Source organism: Nuphar pumila, chromosome 1 (assembly GCF_984573655.1).
Source record: "Nuphar pumila chromosome 1, dmNupPumi1.hap1.1, whole genome shotgun sequence".
In the NCBI taxonomy this organism is placed as follows: Eukaryota; Viridiplantae; Streptophyta; class Magnoliopsida; order Nymphaeales; family Nymphaeaceae; genus Nuphar; species Nuphar pumila.
The window spans coordinates 71452215-71475747 of NC_143249.1; the positions used below are offsets into that span (position 1 = coordinate 71452215).

Consider the following 23533-nt stretch of genomic DNA (forward strand, 5'->3'; position numbering starts at 1 on the left):
ATAAGGGGACAAATCAGAAGGCTGCCGGTCTCCTTGAGCCTCTACCAATTCCAGAACGTCCATGGGATAGCATCTCCATGGACTTTATTGTTAGTCTGCCAAAGGTAGAGGGCCTCAGTTCTATTCTAGTTGTGGTGGATCGTTTTTCAAAGTATGCCACCTTCATCCCGGCTTCTAAGGAGTGCCCTGCAGAGAAGACTGCAGAGTTGTTCGTAAAGCATGTGGTGAAGCACTGGGGCATACCAAAGAGCATTGTGAGTGATCGTGATGCTCGCTTCACGGGCAAGTTCTGGCGTGAAGTATTTCGGCTACTGGGCTCTGAGTTGCTGTTTTCAACTAGCTTCCATCCGCAGACAGATGGGCAGACAGAGCGCATCAACGGGATCCTGGAGCAGTACCTTAGGCACTTTGTTAGTGCCAATCAGAAAAATTGGGTGAAGCTCCTTGATGTGGCACAGTTTTGTTATAATCTGCAGAAGAGCGAGTCTTCAGGCCACAGTCCGTTCGAGATAGCCACGGGGCAGCAACCACTGACCCCGCACACTCTTGCCACACAGGAAAAGGGAAGGCCATCATTCGCCTATCAGTTTGTTCGTGACTGGCACGAGCAAAATGAGTTAGCGAAGGCATTCTTACACAAAGCGGCAAAGAGAATGAAGAAGTGGGCAGACAAACACCGTCGGCCCGCAGGGTTCCAAGTTGGGGACCAAGTGTTGGTGAAGTTATATCCTGGTCGCACAGGCATCTTCCGCGGGCGGCACCGCGGACTACTCAGAAAGTATGAGGGACCCTTCACCATCACAAAGAAGGTGGGCAAGCTAGCCTATAAGCTGGAGTTGCCCCCAGACTTCAAGGTGCACCCGGTGTTCCACGTGTGCAACCTCAAGCAGTTCCATCCAGATGATGGAGACCCGGAACGCAATGTGCCGCAACGCGCTCCCATCATGCAGAGGGCCCCGGCAGCACAACGGGCCGAAAAGCACCTCAGTCAGATCCTTCGCCACAAGGTCAACTACTTGGGGCAAGCGAAGAAATACTTGGTGCAGTGGGAGGAAACAGCGGAACCAACGTGGGAGCCTGCATTTCGAATGAACAGCCGCTACCCGGCTGAAGTCAGGGCTTACCACGAAACAGATGGCGCCGAGGACGGCGCATGATTTGAAGGGGGGAGCATGTTCCCTTGCGACTTACAGTGTACAGTTGCGCTTAGAGTCTGTTTTGCTTTTGTTGAGTCTGATGTAAGCTGCCCGGTTCAGGTGAATTAATACCCCGAAGGGGCAGCCCGTATACTTGAACTGTAATAGCCTGCGGGCAAAATTGTGAATGAATCAAATGCGTTGAGCTTTCTTTTGTTCACCCTCGTTGTGATTGCTTCTTGTGATTGCAACTTCTCTCCCTCTATTCTCTCTTGCTCTCTTGCACTCTGATCATAAGCTTCCGCGACCGGCAAGCGAGCTGACGAGTAGGCTTGCGGCGGTAAGGAAGGACCGTCGCGCCGCGCTGGCCCATTGAAGGAAATAGGCCCGTGACAGCAGTAGATTAAAGTTTTTGAAAGTTCACAAGATCATGCTGCAAGAAATTGAAAAGGGCAGATATTTGTAATTATGTCTTAATAGGCTAATTCACGAACATGCCAACTTATATTTCCGTGGATATAAGGCCAAGCAATAATGAGCATAACCTACAAATGGTAAGATAGAAATAGTTCCTTATCTCAGGTTGGCATACCCCTTTACACGAACCCATACCCCTTTACACGAACCCATATATATATTTCAGGTTAGAAATAGTTCCTTATCTCATGTTTGGTTACATCCTGATGGGTCGGGTACCAAACTCACTGGCAGCTAGGGGTAGCAAATTCTGACCCGACCCGCTTCTTAGCCGGGTTAGGGTTTGGCTTAAACGGGTTTGTGTTGTAAACGGGTCGACCCACCTAACCGGTTTATTAAATGGGTCATGTTTGTGTTAGGGGTATGCCAACCTGCTAACCCGTTTGATAAACCCACAACCCATATATATATATATATATATATATATATATATATATATATATATATGGGTTCGTGTAAAGGGGTATGGGTTCGTGTAAATGGGTTGACCCGCCCGCCTAACCGGTTTATTAAATGGGTCATGTTTGTGTTGTACAGAGCTATCATATGATACGAATGGGACATGCTCTGATTAGGGATGGCAGTGGGGGGAAACTGGGCCCTGCCCCGCCTCGCCTTGTTTGGACCGGGCATGGAGGACATGGAATGGATATGAAGGTTAAAATCAAAACCCATGTGAGGAGGGAGGCAAGGATGGACTTACCCTTTTTTTCACCCTGCCACATCCTTGATCCCCTTTATTAAAGCTTTCTCTCCTACTTTAAAAAGGAGAAACATGGCTTCATCCCGCCTTGCCCTGTTTGGACGGAAGGCGAAGGACATGAAACAAGGATGAAAGCGGGGATGAAGGTTAAAATCAAAACCCATGCAAGAATGGAAGGCAAGATTTTGAGACGGGGTGGGGATGGAGACCTTGTCCCCCGCCTGGATCTACTGCCATCCCTAGCACTGACATGCCGACACAACCCCTGTGGACATTAGTTTAAATGTTATTTTAATAGTTTTAAAAATATTTTAGTAAAAATATATTTTCATATTAAAATATGAAAATATGGTTTTTTATTAAATAAAAATTGTGTCCTCCTATCCCATTTTCCAAATAAAAATATTTCCAACTTGCTTGTCAAACTCGTGTCACCACTCAGCTCGTACCCGTATCATTGTGACATAGAAGTTGGGCTGAAACTTTGGGTTTCCTTAGGAGTTTGGATTATGGGCCACAATGCTAGGAAAATTAGGTCGGATCCGCTTGTGCCCAAGGAGGAAAAAAAAGGACCCACACCCAGTCATGCAGTGAAACCGAAACATCAAAGCGGATCAATTTGGACCTGACCACTGATCCGATCCAATCGGTTGGACCAAACAAACTTCATCGGACCTAGCTTGACCCGATGATTGATTCGGTCCATTATATTGATCCGGTTAACCATGCCGTTGCCCGAGAGAGAGAGAGAGAGAGAGAGAGAGAGAGAGAGAGAGAGAGAGAGAGAGGAGGAGGAGGAGGTTTGGTAATCCCTTTTTCTTTTTTCTTTTTCTTTATTCTAATTTTGTTTGGTATTCTGAATTTCTGAAATGAACGCTGAGAACTCATGATCTTTTTTTTTTCCCGAAAGGAGTGATCTTTCTTCTTTTCTTATTCAAAGATTCATAACGAAAGCCCCAAAGAGAAATCGCGTTTGGTGTTGTTTCAATCTTAATAGAATGAAGAATGGATCCTTTCTTTTGCGTTTTGTTTTTGGATTCTGGCTTGTTGGTATGTTAAATCTTGAAGGTATTTTGAGGTTCAAGGGAAAAGATATGAGGGCAGCTTCTGTAATGTCCAGGATAGTGGCTCTAGTGATAAATTATTCATGCTTGTTTGTTTATTATTGGGGTCTTGCTGGATCTCATCCTTCTTTTCTTAGTTTATTTTTTCCCATTGGTTGGGTGTTACAGATGTTGAATATGCTGCTATCTGAAAGGTTCTAAATTTGGGTGCTCTATTCATGACTAGTTTTGTTGCTTAGACGTTGCTTGATTGCTTCTTTGAGTCCAACATTGTGGGTATTCTTTTCTGAAACTGAACATGTTGATTTGGTTGAAAAGATGGAAACCTTTTCACAATGTATTTTTCTGTTGTTTGTTGCTGAAACACCTCTTACAATGCACTGACTTCATATCGTTTTTGTGAGGTATCATATTAAGGTAATGAATGTGGGCTCATGTCATGGCCGCTTAGCGTGAGGGAGGGATAGAGGTTGATAGCTTCTCAAAGCTTCAAGGGTATTTCGAATGATATACCAACCCACCCTGTTACAAAAACTCTTTGTTTTAGAAACCATTGCAATTAGCAGTTCATAGATCCAACCCGAACTTATTCTATGTAAATAAGGAATCGCCACCAAACAAAATAACGAATCAGAAAGAATTGGTTAGCCTGAATCCTTGGACAATGACAAGGTGCTGCCAAACTAGTAAATTTCATTCAATTCCTTCCAAATCTGTTTCGCTCCAACTCATTTCCATCTGTTCTTGCCAATTATCTTCTCCTAATAGATCCTAAAAGTAAATAGTTAAAAGAAATGAGAAACTTTAAGCTACTAAAAAATGTCGAAAATACTTAAAAATTTGAAAATGTTGGATACAGAGGAAACTGCAACTTCAATTACTTTTTCTGTGGCTAACTGGGCCTTCTGAGATAAGGAACTATTTCTATCTTACCATTTGTAGGTTATGCTCATTATTGCTTGGCCTTATATCCACGGAAATATAAGTTGGCATGTTCGTGAATTAGCCTATTAAGACATAATTACAAATATCTGCCCTTTTCAATTTCTTGCAGCATGATCTTGTGAACTTTCAAAAACTTTAATCTACTGCAATCTCTTGAATAATTCAAAAAGTACCAGAACTTTGAATTTCTTGCAGACAATATCATGAAAGAGACATTATTTTTAAGATGTCACAAAATATATCGTACTTCTTTAAGAATGAAAAAAAAATCTATAAAAAGCTAACCACATTTTTCCTGAGAAAGGCTGTCTTTCCAAGAAATTACATTCTGGTGTAGCGTGGCTGGCTTGGCTGCTGGTCCCGGGTCTGCTGCCTTTCCTGTTGCATATTCACCCTTACCAATCTAGTAACCCCCTCTGCTTGCTCCACTTTGCTGGACACTCATTCTGAGAAGACACTTTTGTTAGTGACATGAGTTCTATCTTTGTGAATCTCAGTCACGAGATTCAGTTCAGACATCTCGCCTAGTGCTATTGGCTTTTTATAGTCCTGCGTAGCAGTTCTATGCTCAAAGAAGAGAATTTTCTTTGCTCTATGCTTGTAGGCCCTACGCTAGGCTTTGTGCTAGGTGGTGCTCTTATGTATGCTTTGCTAAGAAGAGCATCCATTTTTATGCATCTTGTGGATCTTTGTTGGTACGCTTAAGAATTTTAATAGATATTATTAACCTATGACATTTGTTGTCATGCATTACAGTGTCATATGGACAGGAAAAGATTCCAACATGGTTTCCAGATTTAATATCAGAAGTTACATTGTTATTAGTGACTTTTGTTGGTTATTCTTCAGTTTGAATATATTGTATAGCAAGTAACATCAAAGTCATTTTATGATGACTGGAGCCATAACACAGAGATGCATCTTATTAAATGGCAATTACTTCATAACCAAGTGGTTATGGGAGTAAAATTTATGTTTGATTTAACAAAGTAGAATGAACTTGGGTGCTACTAGAGATATAGGCATGCTCAGGCTCATCCAATTTTTTATGGAAGTTATTGCTGGCATTTTTACGTTGAATATTTGTTTGGCAATGTTCACTTACATTACTATGGTGTTGATGGGGCAATTTCTTCAATGCCATCGAGAGAGTATGATATCTTATACAAAAATGTGTCATGCAGTTCAAGTTACTGTTTTTATTATTTCTTTGTGGTCAAACTGATGGATAGCCCTGATGTGATTTAAACTGAGATCCCTGGGTTGAGATAGTTCTCTCAATCCAGTTGTAATATTTCACCCTACTTAGCTCAAAAGGTAGTAAGAATGATGCTAAACATTTTCTTGTTGGTTGTAGTCATCCATAGGAATTAGGAAATGTTAAATTTCTCTTTTCTAGTTATTTGAAAATACATTTTGTGAATGTAGAGAATTATGCTTTATGTTTATTTATTTTCTCATTTTTGCTTATGGATCCATTGCCAAGGTCTTGGCTTTTGAATTTGGCTGTTCTTTTTGACGCCAGTACAGTAGTACTTGTGTACAGCTAAGGCAAGGGGAACAATGGCATTGGGGTTAATAATGGGTATTTGTCGAGCAATGAGAAGAAAGCGTAGCTCCTCTCTTGACATCCTCTCTTCTAAAAGAGGCCCTCGTGATTATTACAAGGGAAAAAATTGCAAGCCTACTGGTTTCCATACACGCAAAGGTGAAATCACTTTTGTGCAGGTTGATATGTTGTGATGGATGAAAAATTGTCCTTTCTAAAGAAATCACTTTTGTGCAGGTGGATATGTTGTGATGGATGAAAAATTGCCCCACTATGTTGTTCCTGATTTAATCAATTTCAAGGTTTGTGCATTTGTAACTTGTCTACAATATCATTACTTTTTTAGGTATGTTTTTAAATTAATATAGCAATGTCTATAAGCAATTCAGCCTAGGGAACCTGGTAAGAAAAGTGAGTCATACTGTAATGGAATCAAGAGCACACAAGTACAAGGGCCACTAAGGGCAAAGAACACATGCCACTATAGGCAAATACAAAAAGCCACTAAGGGCAAAGCACATGAACCACTAAGGGAAAGCACAAGAGCAAACAATATAAAAAATAAATTTTATTTATCTTACAGATACTTTAGAGAAGCATAAATCACAAGAGGGGTGTAACCCCTATATATACACAAAGGAGAGAAAAGAGAGACTCAACTAACCATTGGGCTAGTCCAACGGCTAGTTGAGCTAATAATTGGACCAGCCCAACGGCTAAAACAGGAAAGACAAAAATGCCCTTGATAGCTTTTTTGTCATGAAACAAAAATAAATAAAAACAAAAAAGCAAAAAGAAAAATGCATAATTTTCTAAAATATATTCTAAAAAGAAAGAATATATATATATATATATTCATGAAGAATATATATTTAACACTCCCCCCTAAAAATGACGATGAGATGACCAAAAGTTTGCCAAGGAGAAAAGAAAAATGCAACGATGGTAATGCTTTGGTGAAGAAGTCAACGAGCTAGAACTCTGATGTCATATATGAAAGCTTTATGGTCCCTTTAAGAAATTCCTCTCGAACATAGTGACAATCCATCTCTATATGCTTTGTGAAAGTGAAATGTGTGATTGCTCGCAATGTAAATGACAATTTTGTTGTTGCAACACATTTTCGATGGTGTAGAGATAATGACGCCCATGTCTTTTAGCAGACTTCTTAGCCAAACAATCTTTGTGGTTGTAGTTGTCATTGCCTAAGTCTCTGCTTTGGTGGAAGAAAGTGACTTTTTGTTGCTTCTTATACCTCCAAGAGATGAGCAAATAGCCAAGAAAAATACAATAACATGTAGTAGAAATGCGATAATTAGGATTATCTCTCCAATCTGAATCAATATAAGCAATTAAATTTAGAGATGATGAAGAGGATAAGAAAAACCCTTTAGTTATGGTGTCCCTTCAAATATCTAACAATTCTCATAACAACCATGTGAACTGAGGTAAGTGCATGTTGAAACTGGCTCGCACTATGGACCACATGTGCTATGTCAGGTCAAGTGATCGATAGGTACTGGCTCGCATTATATACCACAAAATTTCTTTTCAAAAGAAAAAACATACATTTTAGAATAGTTTGGATGTCCAAGTCTTTTATGTCAAGTTTCAATTCCCTTATTTTGGACATGGTTACAAAAAGATTTTGAAGGGAGAGACAATGAGTCCATAAAGTAAAGATCTTCCTTCCTATGGCCTTGCCCAATCCACTTCTCGGATCAGAGATTCTGCACAAAGCAACTTTTAGATGAAAAAGATATTTCTTACCCATGGTTGGCAATTTGAGAATCTGAAAAAATGTTTAACTTTAGTTTAGGAACAACTCTAACTTTTGTAACATGAAAATTTTGAACATTTTTTGAATCCAAAGTTCCTATACTCTCAATTTTCAAAATGGTTCCATCGGCAGTAGAAACACAAGACAAGTTTGAGTTTATGCATATATCAGATAAGGCATTCTCATGAGGGATCATATGAAAAGATGCTCTCAAATCTAGAATCCAAGAATACATACCGGGTGAAGATGAGGAGGCAATGACGGTACCCGATGTAGATGAGGTTGCTTTAAGAATTTGTTGAAGTATCGTGGATATTTGACCAAGTGTGTCTTTAAGATTGCCTCCACTTTTGCTTTCTTCTCCTTTCTTCTTGAAAGTAGATTCTTCAACGAAAGCAACCTTATACTTGAAGGTTTCATTCAACTTAGGACAAGCGGGTTTAATGCATGGTTGCTAGTTGAGGAAGCGGGAGCGGGAAGCGATACGGGAAGCGGGAGCGGGAAGCGAGGCACTTTCAAAATTTTTAGGAAGCGGGGAAGCGTGGGACCACTTAGGAGCGATTTGGGAAGTGTCTCGGAAGCGACCTAGGAAGCATCTCGGAAGCGACATAGGAAGCGTCTCGGAAGCGAGGGGGAAGCGAAAAAAATAAAAATAAAAAATACAAAAAAAAATTGAAAAAACAGGGGAAGCGAGGGGGAAGCGCGCTTCCCATTAAAGGGAAGCGCGTCCCCCATTAAAGGGAAATGCGTCCCCCATTAAAGGGAAGCGCGCTTCCCAAAAAAGTGGGACGCGCTTCCCAAAAAAGGCGGCCGCTTCCCCCCACGCTTCGGAAGCGCGACGTTCTGCGCTTCTAAAGCGCGCTTCGGGGAAGCGCGCTTCCCCTTTTAGCTAGGCGCTTCCGGTAACCCTGGTTTAATGTGACCTGGCTCATTACAATGATTACAAATATTCATTTTTTTTGCACCACTATAGTTATTATTATTATTATAGTTGTTTTGCCTCTCAAAGTGTGGAGGCTTATAGGTCTTAACATTGTTGTCGGGTTTAGATACTATCAACACTTCATCACAACTTTTACTCATTCAAAGACGAGTTTCTTCTTGAACAATTTCGACAGTAGCATCTTTAAGAAGAAAAGGAGTAGATCTATGTAAGAGAGATCTAATTTGCTCAAATTTGGAATGAAGCCCATACAAGAATTGAAAAAATCTCTCTTGTTCCATTTGTTTTTGCCTAAGTTTCACATCTTCAATGGCAACTCAGGCTCCAAAAGTACTAGTTTATCCCATAGGAGATTTAAAGCACTATAAAAATGTTGGATACTTAAGTCCCCTTGCTTAGTAGTTCTAACCTATGTCACATGGGTGCGGGTGCGGCGCAATTTCAAAAATTTTGGACACGGGGACTCGGCTATATATATATATATATATATATATATATATATATATATATATATATTTAAAAAAATATATAAATAAATAAATATATATATATATATAAGACTCGATCAAAGTTGTGCCCATTAGGGGACAGGTGATGAGTTGTGAAGCCTGATTCATGGTTTTTTTCGTTACAGGAGGGGTTTTTTTCCTTAAATTCTGTAGCCCAGAATTTTTTTTTTTAAAAATAAAAATGGACCAAAATGACCCTGGGTGCATTGACCCTGGGTCGGTTTGACCGAGTCCGAGCCGCACCCGTGTCCGTGCGTGTCGATGCGGGTGCGTCGACCTTGGAGCTGAGTCCGTGTGACATAGGTTCTAACTTTTTCTTGCAAAAAAATATGCTCTTGCAAGTTTTTTTTTGGAGGTATACATACCCTTCATTAAAATTCAAGCTTCATTGGCTTTTCAAAATTTAGCAATGTTTGCACATACCTTAAGCTCGACATTGTTCATGAACCATGCAAGAATTTTTGCATGGTTGCTCTCTCAATCTTAAACTTATGATGATCCTCAATGGCCTTGGCATAAGCATCTTCCTCTAAAGCCTTCTCTTAAGCTCCTTCAATTTTTGTGAGCTTGAGTTGGGGTTCGGGGATAGTGCCCATTACATACCCCAAAAGCTTCTTTCATTTGAGATTGTTTTCCATAGCGGATGGCAACATTATGTAGTTTTTTCTATTGAGCTTAAATGAGAGGTTGATTTTGGTCTTGATTATGTGAGAAAGAGAGGAAGAGGAAGAGAGTGAAATGGAGAGAAGGAGGGCATGATCTCTTAAAAAACTGTCTAGAACACAATCACTTGATGACAACTTTTCACAAATCGAAGAGCACTATGACTATGATACCATGTAATGAAATATGCGAAAGCATGAAACACTAGCCACTAAGGGCTTACAAGATCACAATCATACAAGTGCATATGCACAAGTCCACTATGAGACAATACAAAAGTCATAAGGCAAAAAATAAATACACAAGAACGTAAAAATATCAGCCTTTATTGATCAAATGCTTAACACAAGCATTGAAAGAACAAGTGGGGTTTAACCCCTATTTATACATAATACCACACATAAAGGGGAGGCCATTGGGAGCTCCAATGACTCTTTGGTCCAATGACCAAAGAGCCCCTAGTCTTTGGTTAAAAGACAAAAAGAAAAAAAAAGTAAAAGAAAAAGGCTGTCCCTAGAGGACAAAGTTTATTACAAGGAGAAAAGACCAAAATACCCCTGGCTCAAAAAGAGAAATTATATATATATATATATATAACAAAGATATGCCAAAGAAGGCCCAAGAATGAGTGCTAGGTATTTAGCGAATAATTCATATTACTGCTTTTACACACAGATCCTATATCTGCCTGTAACTCTTGCATTTGTTGAGTCTTGGTTTTTGCCTAGTGAGATACTCGAGCATTAATAAACTGTTATTTTTTAGCGAGATCTGACTTGGAACTGCATAAATTTTGGGTTTGATGTATATTTGGCAGTAGCATCAATGTTCTCACTATAAATTGCAATGTTAGGAGCGATTACATTATCATCTACAACACCTGAAAGAGATGGGATTTAATGTTATAGTGCATCACATCATCCTATATGAATAGTGGGTCACACTTTAATAGATTCTACAATAAACATAGTGTAGTAATTGGTTTGGCATTTGGTTATTTATCAAAGAAGAAGACATACTGAATCAAGCAACTACTAGCTATGCGTTGGTGTTTGGTTATTTATCAACATTACTGGCAACTAAAAAATTGATACCATTTTAAGATGTATTTTGAACTTGAGGTCTTCCAATTAAGGTCTCATGTTTGGCTGCCGTTGGACAAAGTACTAAATGCTGCAGTCTTGATATGTATATGGGTACCTGAGATATCCAAGTTAATGTCTAATCTTCCAAGTCATCCTAATCTCACTTTGGTGGACTCCATCTTCACTTGATAGCATAAGCCTGCAATTTTTGGCACTTTGGTCTACATTTTTCTGATGGTTGTTTGGGTGGGCACATGCTATTAATTTGCATACTTATGGTTGTTACATTTCTGTGCGACCTTTCAAGCTTGGTAATCTGTGATATTGACCAAAGCTCCTGTTTAGTGCTCCCATCAGTATCATTCTTCTACTGTGAACTGTCATTCATGTTTTCAATAAAGATGTGAACCTAATATTTGTGAACCTTGCCTTTTTGTGCAGCTGAAGCCCTATGTGGCACAGTGCTCCAGAGATGCAGCAAGCTCTGAAGCCACTGCCCCATCAAAGTAGATGCAACGCATGTACTGGCTAGCTAATTATCTAGGACACTTAGTTTTGATGCATCCACATGCGTTTGAATTTACCATGTATTTGTGCATCTTTCCCAACGAAGAAGGTTGGTGTTTTTAGAGTAGTTCTTTCTGTTACTGAGGGCTTTAGTTATAGATAAAAAATCCATTGCCTGCACATTGACCCAGTATGCAAGGTTATCAGGCAATTTCGGGCCTGAACAAGGCTGAACCTGGTCCGTTAAGCTTGAAAAAGTCTTAGTTCAATTTGTTTTATTTCTTTTTAATATTTTACTGACCCGGCCTATCCTCCAATCAGCCCAGCCTGGACCCAACCTGATGAATATGGGGTCAGGTTTAGACCCTGTATTGATCAGGCAAAAAACGAATGGAAGGCTGGCCAAACCAGACCAAGCGCTAGGCCAGTCTGGTGGCTTGATTGCATAGACATTGAACAAACTTTCTCTTGGGCTACAGACCTGGTTCTCGCCATTACTGAGGTCCTTATGTCAGTAGTCTTGTTTGGCTTTATTGATTAGGTGTTGCACATAACTGAGTCTTGCTGATCAACTACCAAACCTGGCATAATCTCTCAGTTGAAGGCTGGGGAAGGCTTTATCCTTGTCTGGACAACACCTTGGTCAGACTTGCTCAAGATGACTGGATTCCCCTGTGCTTGGAAGAGAATCATAACAAAGCCATAATTGGATTCACTTGATCTGAGACATGAAACCAGTCATCTTTTTAGAGCACTAACTTGGCAGCAGGCTTCGGACACTGACCTAGGAATCCTTTTGAGTCTCATATTTTTGAGGGAAGATCAGGTGCAATGTGATTGCACACTTTTGGTGTGCTGCTGCACCTGATCACCCACCATTTGCTGTTGGGCCCCATGGCTAACATCCTGTATCCCCAAGATGGAGAATGATCAGGTGCAACAGCACACTAAAAGTGTGCAATCACATTGCACCTGATCGTCCCTCCATATCTTCTCCCCCGGATGATCTCTTACAAATCCGCAGTTACTAATTTATCAATGTGTCTCTATCACTTAGTCTCGTGTCAAACTAATCTTTGAAGTCATTGTTGCTTCTGTTTTTAGGTGCTCACGCAGTTGCACTCTATAACTTTTCTTGAGTACAACTTTATTTTGTGCACTAGAAATATGTGAACTTTCGTTTGAACCAAGATTCAGTTTTTTTTTTTACCTTTAAGTTTCACCATACAGATGCATCCTACATGCTTTGTTTTATAGGGGTAGGCTCTTGGATTACCCAATTATGACAAGTGAGCATGTTTTCTTACAGCTTGAGAATCAACAGTCGAGAAATTTCATAAATATTCAATGATCAAAAAGTCATTTTTTTATTGAAAATGCACGATCCAAGTGTCGATTCCTAGCAAATGGATCATGCCGAACACATCTGCAGGGCTGAATTTGCCAAAAGAACATAGGAAATGCTCCATCCTCACATGATTCAATCTTCCATTTGTCCAGTATAAAATGGTCATCCCTATCCTGCTCGATGGTATGAACCACTCTATCTCTGAACATCTCGTATAAATAGAGAATTGATTGGGATCATGGTCTTTCTCTTGATGAATCGATTAGGTTGACAACTCAATATTTCAGGGTTACTAAACCATAACTCAGATCAAACCGCATGATCTTAGCAATTTACAATTGAATCGTTGAGTCAGAATACAATAGATTGTGATTAAGGGATGGTTCCTTATCATATAAAATCTAATAGTAGAACACTCTGAATTCAAAGAACGAACAGGAAGAAGCTGGCCTGACTTTGGAAAGGATCTTCCTTTTCCAAGAGTCACTTGTGTTTATGTTCTGGTAATGGTTCATATTGAGCTTTGAAATTTATCCCCATGAAAATTGAAATACCTAATCGTTTGAATATTTATCTTGAAATCTATAAATTATGTCCTTTTGTTGAACCATAGCAGCTGACTTTGATTTTAACCCTCTCTTTTATGTAAGATATTCATCATTTACTTGTCTTTTTGACAGATGGACCTTAGCACTTTCTCTTACTCCAACAGCTAAATGCAGTATATGTTTAAACGAGCATAACATGCATGTATTTGTTTTTTTATATACAAGGATATAAAGATTCCTATTATTGAATGATTCATAGTTCATATCTAAAAAAAAAAATGGCTTTGTCAAAATCCAATGAAAAATAAATCCCAGGACTTGTAATGTTTCTTTAGTATAAGTTCTTTATTTTTGCAACCCAATCACTTTTTGGAATGAATTAGTTTTACTTATACACATCCAATTACACTGCAGTAACTAATGGAGAATAGTGAACTTCTTTACGATTTTTTGTCTTTCGATTGCAATCAATTCTCAATAAGCACGTCGCCTCTCTCACAACTCTTTCGCTTGAAATAACAAATAAGTAATAATAAGGCTCTGTTTGGGAGCCATTGTTGGGAGCGGTGTTGAAATTGGTGGATTTTGCAACAACATCCTCATGAGGACGTTTTTGAAGTCCATCCATTTATAATACCATCTCCCCTCCCAACACTGATTCCATCTCCGGCTCCCCTCCCAAAACGGTGACTCCAATCAATGGAGATGCTTGGGATTTGGTGAACCCTCCATCGCCACTCTCAACTACAACTCCCATACAGAGCTTAATTGGAGTCTGTTCCTACTTGGATCAACTCTATCTATACAGACTCCGTTTTTTTTTTTTTTTGAAATTGATCCTAGTAGAAACATATTGGTTTGGATGCAGTAGGCATTACTAAATCCAACCTAGTCAAATGTTGCATATTTGGGGCCTGACTCCGTTTCAGATTACAATTTAAGTAGCTAACTGGATATGCCCTTTACACGTAATTGGATTTCAAGTATCCATAGGATACTGATTGGGATGTGATACACTGAACTGAATCTGTATCTGATTATTGAACAAATGTCATTCGCTCTTATTAAATCCGACTAAATGGATTTGGATTCTGTTGGACATCTGACCTCTAATACAACCATTGAGGTCCCTAAATCCAAGACCATGTGCCCAAAATCAATAAATTATAGGCATGATAAAATGCTTCATATCTATTAGACCGCCACCAAGACATCCCCAATGATGTGCAGATCTGGGAGTACAATCTGTGGAACAATGAGATGGTAGGTGGTAAATCCACTATCAATCCAAGAGCTAGTGGACCCTTCCCATTTTTACTCGCCTTTTCTTTTTAAAAGCAGAGGCCTTCTAGATCACAGGGGCTCCACACATCTGGCTAGGGTAGGTCAGCTTAAGACATTTAAGTTGGATGTCAAGAGTTTGATACTCGGGAAGGGCAACCCCTGCCTTAAGGGAAGGGGGAGTACTCGAGGAGTTTTATACTGTGAACACCAAAACAGGGCATGGTCAACATGACACCTTTCAACCTGTAACAGGACATGTAAACTAGAGTGTTGGTTTCTCCCCATTATCAAGAAAAAAAAAGTGTCACCTATTATTGAGTACTCTTGTTCAAATGGCAGAAGCTGCACAGCAGGATCCAAATTTTTCTTGGCAATTCTATGAATATCTTCCAACCAGCAAATAGTTACTCTAGTAATAATAGTACATTGCATGCTACATAGAATATCAGAGGAAAACACAAATCAGCACTTTTAGTAACTGATTGTTGATCATAAAAGAAAGTTGAGCTCATCTAATGAAATTACAACAAAATGCATTCAAAGAATCGGGACCGCCTTCAGCCAATAGCTAAAAAGCTATACATACTAAGAAATTGCCCAAAATTTCTTTCTACATATCAATACATTTTCTTTATTGCCACTTTCATCCGAAAGAACATGTGATTCAGCATCCCACAGGAATTTAGGAGCTTGATCTTTGACTCTTGACACAATGACTGCCTCATCTCTGATAATAATGATACCCTGCAAAAGGAGATGATCTTATAAAACAGCTACCCTATGGTCCAATTCCAGGAAATAGGGTAAATCTCTTAAATGATGCAGAAGAGTTGTGAAATCTTACATACCCATTGAGAGTGCGAAAATGTCAGGAAATATACCAAATACAACAATTATTTATACAAGAGAAATACATTCTCTCAACTATGTTATAAAGACATGGATAAGGGTACATAAATGCATAGTTACATGTATACATGTGGAAAAAATAGGCTAGTTGTATTAGTACCATACATTAGTAGAAACCCTTGTTTTTTATTCTTGAATTTCAAGCCCTATAGGAAGGAGGGCTCTCAAATCTTGCCTTGTGCCACCGAATTCTTCAAAGCCCGCTTCTCTTATGTGGTGGGTGCGGATTATGACATCTCTAACATGGCTTTCAAATCCATAAGCGAAGAGGAAAGGAGGAGCATCACTAGCGCTTTCACCGTGGACGAGATCAAGAATGCTATTTGGTCTCTTCCAAATGGCAAGAGCCTGGGTATTGATGGGTTCCCTATAGAGTTTTTAAAGCTCACTTGGGAGTGTGTCAAGGCTGATCTACTTTAATTGATGATGGAGTTTCATTCAAATGCCAAGATACCAGGGGTTATGGGCAAGTTGACACTTGTCCTCGTCCCTAAGGACCCGCAAGCCCAAGACATTGAAAGATTTAGACCATCTCTTTGGTGGGCACCGTCTTCAAAATCATATCAAAGATTTTGGCAATGAGAATCAAGGGAGTTATTGGACACCTCATCTCAAAATGGCAAAGCTCATTCATTCATGGTCGCCGCCTCCATGATGCGTGTGTTACTGCACATGAGACGCTCCACTCCATCAAGCTCCAAGGTAAGAAATCTTTTGTCTTAAAAATAGACCCTAAAAAAGCCTTTAATTCTTTAGATTGAAGATTTTTGTTGTGTTGTATGCAAAAGATGAGGTTTGGTGAGAAGTGGAAGCATTGGATTGAAGGGTTTCTTTCTGCAACCTCGATTGTGGTCTCCCTTAATGAGGAGAATGGTGACTTCTTTATGCCAAAAAGAGGGTTGAGGCAAGGCAACCCGTTATCACTTCTTCTTTTCATCATGGCTATGGAAGCGCTATCGGTGATGATCTCACATGCCGAGGAGGCAGGTGTGTTCAAGGGATGCAAAGTATCAGATTCAATTACAAATTCCCACCCTTTTGCGGATGACTTGATTTTTGGGAAGGCTTCGGAGAATAACATGTGGACCCGATGGGTGTTGCTTAAATGTTTTTAGAAAATTTTCGGTTTTTGTATGAATGAAGGAAAGAGACAAATAATGGCGTTGAATGACCCTAATGGGGACTCCCAAAGATTAGCCCCGGCAATTTTTAATTGTGAAGAGGGTTCCTTGCCTTTGAAATACTTGGGGCTGCAACTACATTTGGGGGTCTCTACAGAGTCTCATTGGAGCATGGTGGATAAAATTTGATAAAAAGTTCAGTCTTGTGCTTCCCGTTTGCTCTCAAGAGCGGGTAGAATAAACCTTGTTTGTTTCAACATCTCTTGCTTCGCGCTTCACTTCCTATAAATTTTCAAGTTGCCCAAGGTAGAAAAGCACCTAAATACTTTCTTTCAAAAATTTATTTGGCACGGGTAGATCGAAGGGAAGTCTAAGGCGCCCATTAATTGGTCTTTTGTCTTCCAACCACTACAAGTTGGGGGATTAGGGATCCATAATTTGAGAAAATTCAACCTTGCCCTCTTGTCTAAATGGCTATGGAGGATATATACGAAAGAGGGCACACTTAGTCTAATCTTATTGGAAAAACATGATTTGGTGGGTTGGTGTTGGTGCTGGTCCGAAAATCATAAATGGAAAAAAGGTTCCAGGATTTGGAAAGGGTGGGTCACGACATTGGACCACTTCAATTCGGTTATTCGGGTGGAGGTGGGTAACGATACTCTGGTACTTTGTTTTGGCAAAGATGTTTGGTGTGGGGATACCAAACTTCGGAATAACTAGAGCCAAATAGTGATTTTTGGTTGAGTTTAGAAGAGGTATGGGACATTGTACTAAGAAGAGAGCCATCAGATATGGTCTTTTGCGAATGGACAACACTTATGGCATCATTATTGGAGGGTTACTCTTCCGGAGAATTAGATAGTTTTCCTGATTCTCAATGGGAAGATGAGGTTTGTTGGCCACTAGCTAAGGAAGGTGACTTTAAAGTGTCTACCATGTACCGTTTCCTTGGCATGCCCCCCCCCTACATGGCTACTGAAGAAATCTTTGTGGATGGTGGGCTCCCACTTAGAGGGTCTCTCATGGGTTGGATGATTCTTTGTGAGGCAGTTAATACGAAACTTAGACTCAAGCGTCGGGGGTGTCACCTTGCTAGCCAATGCTCGCTTTGTTATTGTGAGGAGGAGTCCACTTCTCGGCTCTTTTGGAATTGTATCTTCATCTGCACCTTAATGCACCGAGCGTGGAATGACCATTTCATGAATTGGGACAACATCGCTTTCCTAAGAGAGGTCTTGATTGCATCCCGCATGAACTCAAAAGGCTCTCGCTGGAAATTTGTATGGCGTGTATGGTTCTTAACAGCTTGGAGACTTATTTGGCTCGAAAGAAATCAACGCATCTTCAAGGGGTAAGGCTCCTGATCTGGAAGGCATTTTGTACCAGCTGAAGTGGGAAGTCAAGGAACGGGTGCATCGCAAATGGCCGGACTGCTAACTGATTGGTTAGGGAATAACAGGGCTGCGACATGAGCACCATGCTCGGTCACATTCGGTTCTGCACATTTCCTCTCTTTGCTGCTGATTTTGGATTGGTCATGTTCTAACTTTGTGTATTGGGAATGAATTTGGCTATTCGGTTTGAATGGGGGTGTGATACCTCATCACACGCCACCTAACTAGATTGATCTGTTACATTGTGCCTATTTCTAATAATTTTATTATCTTTTCTCTAAAAAAAAAAGCCCTACACATATAACCTAAATGGTTTATATGGTAAAAAACATGTTACAGATTGTCAACTTATATTTTGCAAGCAACTCCAACTCCTCCTTTTTTCGATCGGAGATGTTTGAAAAGTGTCCTACCCATCCTTCCTTTTAAAAGTTTCTCTATATTTTGCTCTGATGTCATTATATTGAAAAATGCATCGTGAATATATCTATAAATTATACTGAACATCAACTATTGTATGACAACGCTTTCTAGATAGTCACACTTGCACTACTATTTATTTGTCTACTGACTTGGACTACTGTGAAGCCTATGGCCTATAGCAAATACTAACAAGTTGACCATCATTTACTGCCCTTGACATTTTTTGGAACTCGTTGTAGGACTCTCTTGAATAGGACTACCAACAGTATTTTCTGATAACTTATAACATATGTAATTACCACTGAAAATACAATTTATTGTGTTTATATGTTTTGCAACTTTGTAAAACTAGGTTTGGTGCTAGTCAAAACAAAGTACTGCTATGAAATTATGAAATATATTGGTGGCACTAAAAGTTTGTGAACTTGTCAACATCTGAAATCTGGTGTTCAACATCATAATTATTTTAGTATCAAACTATGGTTTCCCATGCAATTAACCAATGAAAATGTGCAGATTCTTTTGAAATCCTCAGCCATCATTTCCCAGGCTCCTCCAAAACAGACCTCTTTCTCCATTGTCCACTTTCTAATGTTGCCATAATGGGTTTCAACCAGAGTTACCGGAAACGCCTAGGTAACTGGGGAAGCGCGCTTCCCCGAAGCACATTTTTGGGGGGAAGCGCGCTTCCCCCATTTTTTTTCATTTTTTTTTTTTGTATTTTTGTTTTTGTTTTTTTTCTCTTTTTTCGCTTCCCCCTCGCTTCCTAGGTCGCTTCCGGTTCACTTCCAAGACGCTTCCTGATTCGCTCCTAAGTTGTCTCAGCTTCCGCTTCCGGTATCGCTTCCCGCTTCCTCGACTGGCAACCATGGTTTCAACTCTTTCAGTGACCTGTTGTGTTAGTCTTCATGGCTGACTAGGAGCGGGGGTGGCAGATTAAAATTCCTTTTTTTTTCTCCTCCCATGGGTAGTAAGGAAGGTTGGTTTCTCCTCCCCCTCCCCTCCATGCTATGACTGTAACTTTTTATCTAGTATACCTAACATAGTAAGATTTTAGGTATTTGCTGCCAATTTAATGTTTGCACTCAAACACGACAAAATAGCATATTTTCATTTGGATTTTGACTTTCTGAGGCAGAAATTGAAGAATAGTTTTACAATGTTTTTTTACCAAGTAAAATTTCACAAAACATGCATTGGCATAAAGAATGCAAACAAATAACATGGCACATGAGAAACCATGGAGTTCTTTCAACTTGAAGAATATAAGAACTAAGCAGCTTTCTCAAGGCATTGCATAAAAAGAAATGAAATGTTGAATAAAGTGGACATCGTAAAATGGACTATCTGCAGAATCAAAGAAGCACCATAAGAGGGTCATGCAAAAAGTGTAGCACGGTACCTGAGGCCGGATGATCCTATCCATTTCTAGCATAATATCTTCCATTAAACAACCTTCACCTCGGTTCTTATAGTGTGAAAAAAGGTGAGAAGCATGTAACAGATCATACGTTCTTGGGTATGTGGAGAAAGGCACACACCTGAGGTACCAACAAGTTGGAGATGGACCATAAAAAATATGCACAAAAGGAAAAGAAAAAAACCTAATGATGCAGGTATTCTCACCAATCATGGAAAGCACCAATCAGCCCACGGTCATATATTGCAGCTAGTGTGTTCTTCATAGTCACAGGAACTAAATTCATAACCCACAGAGGCAATTTACTTAAAGCAACTGCAAACCCACCACAGTAAGCATTCATATCCATGACATTCTGAATTTCTGTATAGTTGGTTCCCATCAGCTGCTCATATTGAATCACTTGCTCTTGCCAAAATATGGTATTCAATCTAAACATGTCTGGACTAATGCCTGTAGAAGGCAACAGATCAGAATAATCAAGGAAAAAAAAAACTATCCACAGGAAAAGGAGACTATGGTTTGTGTTCTTTGGTTTTACAAACATGATAAACTAAAAATATCCTCTAGTTATGGTTCATTTGCAATGCATGCAAATTACCATCTGTATGAAAGTAAACTATATATGCGGCACATAAATTTCCACATCTTTCCCTTGAGAAGTTTTCATGATTGTTTCTAGCTATCGCCATTGTTCCACATTGACCAAATTGGACAAATGTTAAACTAAGCTGGTGATGTGCAACTATGTCCATCTTTAGGTAAGACTTATCAGAACTGCTTTGGTCAATAAGTCATGTCACCAGCCAAACAGGTCTCTGATTCAACATATACCAGGGGACATCATCCAGCATGATTAACAAAAGGGGGGGGAAATAAAAAAAAGGAAGGTAGCTCAAAACTAACACCTAAACCCTTTGATTTAACAGAAAGCCCCAAAGTAGGTAAGAAATCACAAGGATTAGAAACTGAAAGTAAATGAAACGTCATCTAGAATACTTCCCTGCAGCTAGGCCTGGTAAACGAGCCTAACAAACCGAACAGGGCATGTTCGGGCTTGGCTCATTTACCAATGGATTGAGCTCGTGGCTCGGCTTGTATTTGTGTTTAGCCGAGATGAGCTCGAGCTCAGCTCATCCCTGAATGAGACGAGCTGAACATGAGCTAGCTCGTTTTGAAACATTTCATGTTATTTATGCATGGAATATATATATATATATACATATAATGCACTTAAAATATTATAATTTTTATATATTATGCTTAATCGTTCATATTTTATGTATATATTTTTCATTCATCCTTCTCTTTTTATATACATTTTATGCATTTTTATTTTTATATATTACACTTACAATATATATTATATATTAAAAATATATATTTTATCTATATGAGCTCTCCCAAGCCGAACACCCTATGATGGGGCCGACTTGTTTCATCTTAATGAGCTACTCTTGGCTTAGCTCACCAACTATATGAACAGATCACAAACAAGTTCATGACGAGCCGAACCGAGCCGAGTCATGAGCTGCTCGGTTCGTTTACCAGCCCTACCTGTTGAAAAATATTTCACTCAATGGATAAGGCAACTGAGCTTGAATCAGGTGTGTTTAAAGGCACGCATTACACACACTGTCTTTCAAGCGATAGTTGCCCCACTTAAGATCAAGTCCTTTGTGCAATGGGTATTCGTGCAACTTTGCTCGCAGGATACAGCTGAGCTTTTGCCTTCTCGCGAAGATCAACCCAAGCTCTGCACTGGGTGAGACCGATAAACTCGACATGAACCACCTTGAATAGCCTCTTGACTATGTATGGTTGACTTAATCTCTACTATAGGCTAGACCCTAAGCTCAACTTGTTAAAATGTATTGATTCATGTATATGTATATATTATATATTTTTGTAATTGTTTTATTATTGTAATAGTTTTTTGCCCATGTAGGGCATTTTGGTTATTTGCACTTATGTAATAGGTATTGCCCATTAGGGGCAGTTTTGTCTTTGTACATTTTTGTTGTCTTTTCCCTTTTTGTATGAGGGTATATTGGCCAAAGTCCAAAATAGTCATTGGGATCTCCCCAATGGCTATAAATAAAGCCGTTGGGAGCATCCCAATGGCTGTATGGCCTCTTGTAATGCCTATTTAAATGAGCTAAAACCCTCTCTTGTTTCTTAATGCTTTTCTAAGCATTCTCTCATAATAAAGATCATATTTTTAAGTGTTTTGTGTTCTTTTGTATGCCCATTAGTGGTTATTGTAATCTTTTGTATTTGCCATTGTTTGGCTTGTGTATTGTCCCTTTGTGGACTTGTGTTTGAGCATTCTCTTGTTGTCTATTGTATGCTCTTGGTGGCTCTTTTGTATTTCTCTTGTTTTCCTTACATGGTATCAAAGCCAAGAGAAAAATTCTTGGTATTTTGCTTATTTGGGTTTTGGGATTCCTTGGTTTAGATTCATGCTTCGTGAAGAAATCATGATCGATGTATGGCTTGGGATTCAAGGGAGTTCTTGACTCGGTATATAACTTAAATCTTTTAGTTATTTTTACTTGAGTTGTCTATCTCATGCTTTATGCATGAAAAAAACACTCATTTTCTTATATTTGAAAAATTATTTATTATTTCTTAAACTTTTTTGAAATTTCCTTTGTTTTATGATTGTTAATTAGTAAATGATTGGGTTTTTTTGAATTCCCTTGGGTATATGGGGTTATTTGTTAAAATATTTAAAATGATTTTTCAAATTTATTGTTAGATTTAAATTGCACTCATATTTATGCTAAAATGCTTTCACAGGGCTTATATTATTTTGTGAAATAATATTTATGCAAGTGTATGCTTTTATAAATCTTTTTAACATGTAAGTATGTGATTTGTTTTTTTTGGAGTTTATGTGTTCTTGACACTTAGATACTTTATTTGAACACTTTGTGGTTATAAATATCAAAACATGTCCTTATGTATGACTTCAAATTTATTGTGTTTTTTATCCTTGTATTGACACTTGTTTTGGTTCTGACGGACACTTGATTGACCTCTGGTTCTATGAGTGAGTTGTATCACTCAATTGCTTATTTGGCCGTTGTTTATTAGATGCTTGTATCGATCTTCGTTAATGATGGTTCAATTGTTATTTGCTTGTGATTATTTTGGTCCTTATGAATTAAATCTCATAATATTGCAAAGTTTATTGCTTTTACCTTGATTTGAGTATTGTTTTCAAATCTCCTTGCTTATCAACATTAATTTGTTTCCATTAAAATATTATTTATTGCTTGTTTTCTTCACTCTCTCCTCTTATTTGAGTAATTTTTCCTTTGGTTAAGAGATTTTGTTTTATAAGTGTGGTGAGTTATGTGCACCCGTTGAAATTGATATTGTTGCTTACAATTTTACAATCATTTGTGAGGTGAGGGATGTGCACCTCTTGTAGTTGTAGCTGGTTGTTATTATCATTTTAGATAGCCGGTATTACAGGTGCATGGTCAATGGTTTGGTTATTGCTAACATTTGTGTTTTATCTCTTATCCTACGCGTTGATATACTTAAATTTTGAAGATATTGAATTGGAGGTCAAAGAGGTGATTGATTGTAATGAGCAAACTATTGTTGAAATTTGCAAATATCATTTCTTTTGATATGATTTGTTGTATGTAGGATTTTTAAAATCTCTCCATGTACTTTATAATCTTTTTTGCTGCCCACATTTCCTTGTA

At 38.9% G+C, this 23533-nt stretch overlaps 2 protein-coding genes and 1 long non-coding RNA gene across 10 annotated transcripts in view; 2 read left to right on the top strand and 1 right to left on the bottom strand.

Moving 5' to 3' along the window:
• The window catches only part of LOC149849003 (uncharacterized), a 37465-nt gene extending 25835 nt beyond the window's left edge, over window positions 1–11630 (top strand). For 3 of the 8 annotated variants that reach the window (XM_089998351.1, XM_089998345.1, XM_089998371.1), the window contains 3 exons: window positions 5851–6033; window positions 6112–6176; window positions 11296–11630. In XM_089998351.1, coding sequence (XP_089854477.1) covers window positions 5889–6033; window positions 6112–6176; window positions 11296–11364 — 279 coding nt within the window. In that variant the 5' untranslated portion in view covers window positions 5851–5888 and the 3' untranslated portion in view covers window positions 11365–11630. The remainder of the gene's footprint in view (window positions 1–5850; window positions 6034–6111; window positions 6177–11295) is intronic. The other 5 variants (XM_089998366.1, XM_089998359.1, XM_089998379.1 and 2 more) reach the window with 2 other exon arrangements.
• Window positions 11631–15010: 3380 nt separating this feature from the next.
• Window positions 15011–20203, bottom strand: LOC149849004 (putative methyltransferase PMT7). The gene is made up of 3 exons (XM_090013105.1): window positions 20018–20203; window positions 19794–19932; window positions 15011–15285 (listed from the first exon to the last, which is right to left on the bottom strand). Exons 1-3 carry the CDS (start codon window positions 20191–20193, stop codon window positions 15127–15129), a joined length of 474 nt encoding a protein of 157 aa, XP_089869231.1. The 5' UTR covers window positions 20194–20203; the 3' UTR covers window positions 15011–15126.
• Window positions 18932–19451, top strand: LOC149849005 (uncharacterized). The gene is made up of 2 exons (XR_016433201.1): window positions 18932–19027; window positions 19162–19451. It is a non-coding gene; the product is annotated as an uncharacterized LOC149849005 (long non-coding RNA).
• Window positions 20204–23533: the final 3330 nt, after the last annotated feature.

Coding starts and splice junctions, on each gene's coding strand:
- LOC149849004 (XM_090013105.1), bottom strand. CDS start 20,193: ATGGGAACCAACTATACAGAAATTCAGAATGTCATGGATATGAATGCT. Junction 19,933..20,017: donor ATTGGTGCTTTCCATGATTG/GTGAGAATACCT, acceptor TTGGTACCTCAG/GTGTGTGCCTTTCTCCACAT. Junction 15,286..19,793: donor ATAGGATCATCCGGCCTCAG/GTACCGTGCTAC, acceptor CTCCTTTTGCAG/GGTATCATTATTATCAGAGA.